The sequence below is a fragment of the Cryptotermes secundus genome, unplaced genomic scaffold (genome assembly GCF_002891405.2).
Source record: "Cryptotermes secundus unplaced genomic scaffold, Csec_1.0 scaffold30, whole genome shotgun sequence".
Classification (NCBI taxonomy): Eukaryota; Metazoa; Arthropoda; class Insecta; order Blattodea; family Kalotermitidae; genus Cryptotermes; species Cryptotermes secundus.
Genome location: NW_019739593.1, coordinates 195,839 through 205,328, shown reverse-complemented (window position 1 = coordinate 205,328; position 9,490 = coordinate 195,839). Strand labels below are relative to the sequence as shown.

The window sequence follows — 9,490 nt, the reverse complement described above, 5'->3', positions numbered from 1 at the left end:
TATCCCGAGAAAATTTTAATTTTTAAAATTTGGAAAAAGAAAAAGAACAGAAAATTTATAGACATTTTAATTTGAATTGAAGTTGAAAAAGAAAAAGTGCCAATTTTAGAAATCAAATTGACGTGTTTAGGTTAACAAAGATTTTATACATACATACAATTGGAAAGACTGGTGATTTTAAATTTTAAACAATGGGCAGTGTAGCAGCTACGTAAGAATACACACCTGATGATGGCCATTTAGGGCCGAAACATGTAGTGTGGAGGAAGGGAAGAAGAAAGAACTACAATTAAATTGTTGCACTTAAGACGGAGTTTGTCTCATATATAATGCATTCTTCAGTTTACTCTAAGTTTTTGATAAATATTTTTTTTGATGTGCCTTCTGATTATTATCCCGCCCTGAAGGACTGTCTGCGCCATCCTCCTCAAAACAAAGAACATTTGTACTGCACAATTATCAACAATGGTAATCATATATTACTCTGTACTCAGAACATCCTCGAGGCCTTTATTCCACTCTTGAAAGTTAAGACAGCTGGAGTTCATGAACTGTTTGTCATACTTGCCTCCAGTCACAGCAAATCTTTAAGCAGAGATTTGACACATATCACATCTGGTAAGAGAAAAACAATGATAATCATGGATCTGCCCAAATTTGTCACACAAGTGGAAGATTACAATAGGCTAAATAGCCGAAACATGTTGTTAATCTATTTTCAAATTTGATGTGTTGTGACTGATAAATATAGTGCTCATCATTTAATTATTATATTAGTATAAAATTATATTGTTCTTCTTATTATTCTATTAATGTATCATTGTATTGTCTTATTGTATCGTTGTATTGGATTATAGAGTGTTTTGACTTGTCCTATGTCATGTATAATGATCCATGGATGTGAAGTGAATAAATAAATAATAAATAAATAAATTTTTCAGAAAATAATATTCTTGCATAAATATCTTGTAATGTTTTAGAACAAAATCCATGATCTGTGGTTGAACATAACCTCTCCCTACCAGCCTGGGCCAAGTCAACAATACTGAATATATTTCCAGGAGAAAACAGTAGTTATCAATGACATGAATATTCATCTCACTGAGAAAGGAAACAAATATTCAACATCAGCTACAAGTAATGGAACATAATGCAGAAATAACAGAGAAAGCATTGTCTTAATGCTGTCACAATGAAGGTCACCTAGATTCCTGGAAAACACTGACCTCATTTTACCATAAAATCCATATAAATTTTGCAGTGGTGTATTTATTAAGCCTGTTCAAGAACCAAATGAGCAATATGATGAACTTTCTCAGTCATGAATGCAAACATAAGATCATAAAGGATCCTGTCAAGTTTCTGCTTCAAGGTAAGTAAAAACAAAGAGATGGAATAGATTTGACAGAAGAAGACTGTGTTGGTGGTGCCTTGCAGGAGGAATTTGCATTACACAGCAAACTTAAACAGAACAAAAGTCAATATACAGGAGACTGAAAAGTCACGTACATCAAACTTAAAGTTGTTACAAATTGTATTGCAGTTAATATAATTATATCTCCTATGGCTAGATGGTACTGTAGGAGTACTAACAACAAGTAGAAACGCCATTTGTCATGTATTGGTCATACGACGCATGCAGTATAGCTTTGTTCACTGCATCACAGACATGTTGTTCTCCCAAGAATAGGGAGTTTTCATTGTGGAACACTGTTGGCAACCATGGAATTGAAGAGTTTGATCGGGTTTTCTTCACTGATGAAGAGTGGTTTCCACCTTAGTGGCTATGTGAACAGTCAAAACAATAGTATTTGGTCATCTGAAAATCCACAGTGTGCTGTATCATGTTGTTGAATAGTGGGCCAAATTTTCTTTGAAACAAAAGTGAACAGTCCAGTGTATCAAGACATCATTACATAGTTTATTGTGCTTCCTGAAGTTGATGAAGGTGAGTGTTGGTTGCAGCAAGATGGTGCCACATGTCACACATCTAATGAAACCATGCAGTTCTTGTGTGTTTTTTGGTGACTGTCTCATTTCAAAACGATTTGTCACCCACAGATTTTTCCTTTGGGGGTAACTCAAAGGACTTGTCTATAAAAACAATTTGCATACACTGGATGACCTCAAGTGGAACATTATGATGGCAATTAACAGCATCAGTTTACAGGTGCTCCACAAAGTGGCCTCAAACATGGTAAAGAGCTCACACATGCATTGCTGAACAGGGAAGCCATTTCGAGCACATGTTGTAAAGACATGATTTGATTTTGCATTTCTAAGATGTAAGGTTATAAACATTAATAGTAAGTGCCGTATGTCTTGTAGTTTGTGCATTAAACCAGGAAAATATAATTGCTTAGTGTGATGTGCGCGACTTCTCGATCTCCCTGTATATACATACTTGAGTGTGGTTGACAGATCATTGCTAAACCAGAGAAATGCCAATTTTAACATGAAAACAAGGAGGCTCTGCTGTCTGGACGCATAGGAGAATGTCTACACTTTGCATTTTGCTTATCCACTTTCTGGAATTGAGGCCTTTGCCATAGAAATGATCAGCCTTACACATTGTCTTCAGTGAACATACTGGATTGTGTGCTGCTCATAACATTTGCAACAAAAAAAGTGCATTTTTCACTAATATATCAGAATATTAATAGAAAGAAATTGGTCAAAAATCATACAGATAATTTGGAAAACACTGCAATAAGAAGGAAGAACTAATAATAAATATTACATTAGACTGCAGAGTTGTGCTTACCTGCTTCTCCATTACTGTTTGCTTGTTGGTAGATCTAGCATCACCACGAGATGACTTTTCTTTTTCATGCTGTCCACTGGTTTTTGGAGTCATACCTATTAAGAGAAAATTTTTTAATGTGAATAATGTATTTCAGAAACAACAGAACCAAGAATCAAGTACCATGAGAATACCAGTTCCTCATCTCCAACATATGCATAATATCTAGACAAAATATGGCGTGGAATGAGTTCCATAAAGATTCTTCTAAGACTATCACTTTTCCATTATTCCTGCCTTGCTGAACTAAAAAAAGCAATAAAGCAAATTTCTAAATTTGAGTAGGTTTTATTATAAGATGTTTTCATATTGTGACGTGTTGCGCAGGGGAGAACTCCCCCCCTCCCCCGCCAGCGGTGACGCGGCGGGTGAGTCAGCGCTCCCCTCCCCCTCCTCCGCACGGTAACGTAACGGTGACGCAACAGGATTGTTACGGTAGTAACAGCGGTTACTACCGCTAGCGTTACTAGCAACACAGCGCCAGGCAACAAGGGTGCCTATTACGTGGCCGTTTTCCATATTGTCCGATCAAGGCTACATAAGGAGCAGCGAAGGCTATTCGCAGTCAGTTGTACTGAGTCAGTCAGTCCTGGAGCTACCTACGAGTCAGTCCTCGAGCTACCTCCGAGTTAGTTCCGAGTTAGCCAGCAACCAGTCAGTTGTCTTGTGGCATTTGGAGTGTACTAATTGTGATACTGCAGATAGCAGTAATCGTAAATCTGTAATTTGGGTGATTGTGAGAGCGGATGTGAAATAAAATTCGCTACATCAAATACATCGAGAAGTTATTTGTCGCGATATACGCCCAATACGTGACAATATGAAGAACAGTTCTAGATATGCATACAGTTCCCTATCATACCATCACATTACTTAGAGAGCTACCAGTTTTCCTAATTCCCAGTTGAGTCAGTCCTATTCTGAGTGACAGCCTCTTGAAGATTTCTTCCTCATCCAGCACATTTTTACTGGCACCCAAACACTTACTCTTGAATGTTTCATCAGTTTCTATTCTGTCCTTAAGGCCTTTACATGTACCATTTCAACCAAAAGAACTGCATTTTTCTCTGTAACAAACCCACAACCAACTAATATAAATGTTCTGGTTACCCAACTGTTATCACTAAACAACTCTCAGACTGCAGTCCTCTAGGATGGGATGCCATATAGTCTGGTAGATAGTTACCAATATCATGGAAGCACCTGCTGTCTCCACATTCATATGAACATATAATATTGTTCTTATCCAATTTTGCTCATTAAACTACAGCAGGAAATTTCATTATCTATGACTGTGCAAGGAAAAAGAGAATGTCCAACATATACTTTGCTATTCTCATCCAGGTTGACAACAATGTCCATTGGTTGAATCATGTGGATGGATAAACAAATCTGTCCCTGTATATGTAGTCTGACAATAAAATACACAAACTCATTGCAGTAAAACTGCTACATATCTCACTGCTGAATTTCACTGTGGTCGCCTTCAAAGTACTCCCCTTGGGAAGATATGCACTTATGCCAGCACCAAGTCCCCCCCCCATCAAAATATTTTGGAACTGGTTTTGTGGAATGGACTTCAGAGCTGGCGTCATATTACTCCTGATGTCATCAGTGTCATCAAAATGCCTTCCTTTCAATATTTCCTTTATCTCTGGGAACAGAAAAAAGTCAGTGGGGGCTACATCTGGTAATAGTGGGGGTGTTCTAGCACAGTTGTTTGTTTACTAGCTAAAAACTCCCTCACAGACAGTGTTCTTCAGTGTACATGTAACAACACAAATGTTGTCCACAGGCAGTGGCTAGTCTTAACAATAACACTTTAAATCAGCATCCTAAACCGCCTTATTTATGAAAATGATATAATTATTACTGGACTTCATGGTTACCCTTCCTCTCTGGTGCTTGTGATGTCATTCGAAGAGATGGGTCAGCAAATCGGACATTTTTTGAACTTAATTCCTCCTGGTGGGTGATCACAGCAAGTTCCTGCTCCCTCAGAGACACGATCAGCATGCGGAATAACTCCCAGTCACCAAAGTTCATTTGCAGAACCTATAGAACATTTTACTCTGTTATTTATTACAGCATCATAGAAAGAGAATTCCAAGAAGAAGTTTTTAACCCTATTTTCCTTTTAATTAATGTGAAATAAAGTGGAAAAGTTAATATAATTTATCATTTATGCATGAGTATAGTGTTACATTAATCAAGTAAATTAACAAATATACGTACTCTCTTAAGTTCATCCAAGTCACAATGTAGTAATACTCGACCATTGATGTTGTTTTCTCGTATAACACTTGTGTAGCTTGGCAAGAAGGACGAACTCATATCATCAATTTTTGTAAGAAGCTCACAGACACCATCCACATTGAGGCTGGACAATTTTGTTTCCAGAATATCAGGCTGGAAATAACAGTATGAATTTATGACAATATATGTCAGTACCTAAAGGGAACCAAACCTTTCAGATTTTGCTGCATGGGATATTAAAAAGTGCTAGAACACCATAATATACTATTATAAGAGATGGATGAAAGAAACACTGACTGATCAGTAACCAAAGGTTGTAACCCAATAAATGAAAGAATTAACCTTTAACCTTTAATGTCGCAAAGTGCACCGATTGGTACAGTGATGAGTATGTTTGAAGTGGCCGAAGTACACCGATTTGTGCAGTTGGGCATTTAAACTCCACTAGCAAAACCGCGCACACACTCCACTAGTAGAAGTGTATGCACAATCCTAAATACTTATTTATAAATATAGTAACTAGCAGACAGACCTGACTAAAACCCTATTACAAGAATTAAAGTGATACCTATGTGAACAACTATGTATAACTTCAACTTTAACTTTTATTTTCATCCATAACTGAAGTGAATATAATTGGACATGTCAAAAATTAACAGCGAATACATCACATGTCAAAGTCACGTAAAATTACACAATGATCTATCATGAAATATAACAATAAGGTACATAACCATAAAAGATGCATAAGACCAAAAGAAAAATGTAAGTAATATAAAACACGTAAACACAATATTAAAAATTGCAAACCAAAAGACAATCATCAATCAACATTAATTGAAAAACTCTAAAAAAGAATAGAAAGCGCTGCACAGCAAATAATTTATGAGTATGCTCTTAAAAACATTAACATTTTCAACGCTTTTCAATTCAAGGGAAAGGCCATTAAATATTTTAGTTCCCATACTGATTACACTTTTTTTTTGCAATGATCGGTATTTCAAAATTGGACATACAAATTATGTTTATGTATGGTACTGTAGCTGTGAATGTCAGAATGCTGAGTTCTATAGATATTATTCTTTATTATAAAACATAAAATCTCAAATATATATAATGAGGTAACAGTTAAAATCTTAAATTCACCAAACATATTTCTACAGGATACTCTATTATTAACACCTTTAATCACTCTTAGACACTTTTTCTGTATTTTAAATAGTTTCAGAGTCCTTAAGCCTGCCACCCCACAAAATAATACCATATTTCAATATATATTCACACTTAGTAAAATAAACATTTCTTAATACAGGCAGGCTGAGTCACGTAAGGATTTGATCAAATATGTATGAGTTATGGCCAAACTCACCCATGAACCAGTATCTTTATTGCAGATTCTGCAATCATGTATAAAAAATGTGTTAAATAATATAGAGCAAAATTCAGTGTACATATCTTTTTTATCTGCTTGATGTATATACAGGCTTCACCCCCCCCCCACACCATCGAGCTAAATATCGCCTTTGTGTGGAACTTCTTGAAGCACCTGAGAATGCACAGACCCACGTCACATTCCTTGCACTTTGTGTGAATACTTCTCCTCTCCCCAAGTGCAGAACAAACTCAGCAGTTCATTCTCTTGTCTGAAAGGGTTGGCCATTGATGTTGATTGGCCTCTTCTATTTGAAATATTGTAGATGAAAGAGCAGGATGTCATTCTCCAAATGACGTTTCATTGCCATTCTATTACAAATGAAACTACAATATTCAATTTCACTATGAACGCACAGAAAACAGAGTGCACCCAGTATCTCAGCCATGATGCAACTGTCTGCCTGAGACCAGAGAAAGGGCAATAATCTCTTGCAGCTGCAATGGAAGGCCTTAGCACCAAAGTAGGAACCATCGAATTGTTCCCTCTAGCCTTTTCTTGAATAGCCATGCTTCCATTTTTCTGTCCTTTAGTTAAAAGATTCGAAAATCTGAAGAGTGCAGCAGAGCAGCAACACACATTTAAACACGCACCAGCACCAGGCATTTAAATAAATTCTGGCCAGCTCAAGCTACCACTATTTCAAAAGTCTGGCGTTTAAAGGTTAATATATGGAATTCTTGCCTCATGCAAGTGGAAATCTTTTTCCATGTGGCACTTTGGTATGTAAAATCTAAGTAAGACACAAATATTCTATTATTTAAAGTCGTCACATGTCAGTGCAGTTTCACCACTACTGCTCATTTGAAAGCACTGCCACATGTTAGGGACCAGGAACAGGGTAGAATTGATAACTGGATTTAGTGAACACTTATAACTCAGAACCACAAACAATTATAAGACTCTCACTAATCTACACACTTTACAAATCACTATAGCACATGCTAAGTCTCAATCTGTTATAGTCTTCACTGGTCATTGCTAGGCAGCAGCTCCCAACAGTGGGTATTCCTCTGCTTCCATGCTCACATCCTGGCTGGATGGAAAATTTTTCACAACTAACTCATGGTCAGTTGGGTTGGGTAAATAGCTTCTGGCCCTCATCAGCACAGTTATTTTTGGCTTCATGTACATCAAGATTTATGACAAAGATCTTTGTGCTCTCCTAGAAATGTACACACTCAGAAGTGGGGCCTCCTCTTCAATGAGGGTAGAGGTCAGTCTTCCTATGTAGGTGCTATATTTGTTACATCCTCGTTAACTCCGCTGACTGAGTTGACTGTTGGCTGTCAAACTGCGGCTGGTCCTCACCAGAATAGCGACTCTTTGCTCTAAGCCCCATGTGACTCATGACCATATTTTACTGCCTCACTCAACTAATGTTACATAGCCTCGCAAAGGCTTCATAGAAAACACTGCATCCAGCAGTCTTCTGTTATTGCATGTTGATTCTCCAACAATTCCTCTACAGCTGTGGAAACATGTTTAGGTTGCTGTCACCTAGCATGGGCTGTCTCTTCTGGCTTTCATATGACAGAATTAATACTTATCAAAATACTACAATTTATTCCATATACAAAAACTTACTGGTAAAGAGGTGACAGCAGACAGAGGAGGATAGCTGGTTGATGACTGCCTGGTGAGGGCTCCCAGTGGATCTTGCATACTCATCCAGGCTTGAGGCCAACCCACCACTGAATTTTGTGGATAAAGCATATTCGGTCCTTGTACAGATGAGCTCCTGATTAGAGGCCTCTAAGAACAGAAGAATAACATAAAATTGAATTGCAGCAAAGCAAAAGTTATGGGAATGAATCTGCTCAACTGTTTGCATAGTTTCATCCCTCATGTTTGCCACAGGGCCTGGCATAACTGATGTTGGATACTGGGATGGATGTGTATGATATGACTGTGGGAGAAATTATAAAAGCCTCTTGGAATCCTGAAGTTCATCTAAACAATATATAAAAATTATGCTCATATTTCACAGAAAATACCATCTGTCTCCATCACAAAGACCAATCAGATAATGGTGTTCAGGGAAATAATAGTTGCTTATTGTGAGAATCATATGAAACCCATAAATACATTCTGTGGTCAAAATACATGTTTATGAACACTAAAGCTCATGCAACATATATAGTAACAACAGTGCTTTACAGGGATAAGGTATTATGTTGTCTGTGGTTGAAATTCAAGAAAGAGAAATGGTATGGTTTGTCAATAATCTCGAACTTGTCATGACACCGAGCTGCTACTGGGTATATGTACTTTCTTCCTCCTAGCCACCAGCCATACAAATAACATTATGCAAAAACATAATATTTTCATGTGCATGTTGTATTTACTTGTACAGACTGATGCAAACCATGCACAAGTCCAGGAGAGGTGATTCTTGTCTTCATTTGATACAGATACCCAAATGGTAAGCTGGACAACAGAACAAAGCCAGTGTACTGAACTTGCAGCAAGCAGTAAGGTGAGTACCTCGGACTAACATTAAACAAGGGACTGACATGAACAAATCAGCTGGATAGGGTAAACAATAAGGCCTACATGGTCTTTTGGACCTGCAGAGGAACGTTTGGAAGAACTCAGGGGCTGAGAAAAATGGGGGAACACTGGATTTACACCATGCCTGCAAGATCCATAGTTAGCTATGCTGCCACTGCGTGGTGGCCTAGGATCAAATTCTGAACAAACGGAGCTGAACTTAGCAAATTGCAAAGGATGGCCTGCTTGGGCATTACTGCAGCAATGAGGACAGTTTCAATGGCTGCAATTGAAGTCTTCCCTGGACTCCCCCTTTCTGCACTTGCAGTTGGAGGTTGAGGCCAGATCAGGAATTTACAGATTCTACTGCAATGACAAATGGAAACTAAAACTCTGAAGGTTTTGGACATGCATACATGACTCAGGGTAGGAAAGAAGAACCAATCCTACACATGGGGACTGATCAAATTATATCACTACATGTCTATGACAAACCTTACCAGATC

General features: G+C 37.7%; 1 protein-coding gene across 10 annotated transcripts in view; it reads right to left on the bottom strand.

Moving 5' to 3' along the window:
- Positions 1 to 9,490, bottom strand: part of LOC111871956 (kinase D-interacting substrate of 220 kDa B) — a 194,108-nt gene that overhangs the window by 43,722 nt on the left and 140,896 nt on the right. For all 10 annotated transcript variants that reach the window (XM_023865387.2, XM_023865389.2, XM_023865392.2 and 7 more), the window contains 4 exons: positions 8,079 to 8,246; positions 5,039 to 5,212; positions 4,693 to 4,858; positions 2,765 to 2,859 (listed from right to left, as the gene is read on the bottom strand). In XM_023865387.2, coding sequence (XP_023721155.1) covers positions 2,765 to 2,859; positions 4,693 to 4,858; positions 5,039 to 5,212; positions 8,079 to 8,246 — 603 coding nt within the window. The remainder of the gene's footprint in view (positions 1 to 2,764; positions 2,860 to 4,692; positions 4,859 to 5,038; positions 5,213 to 8,078; positions 8,247 to 9,490) is intronic.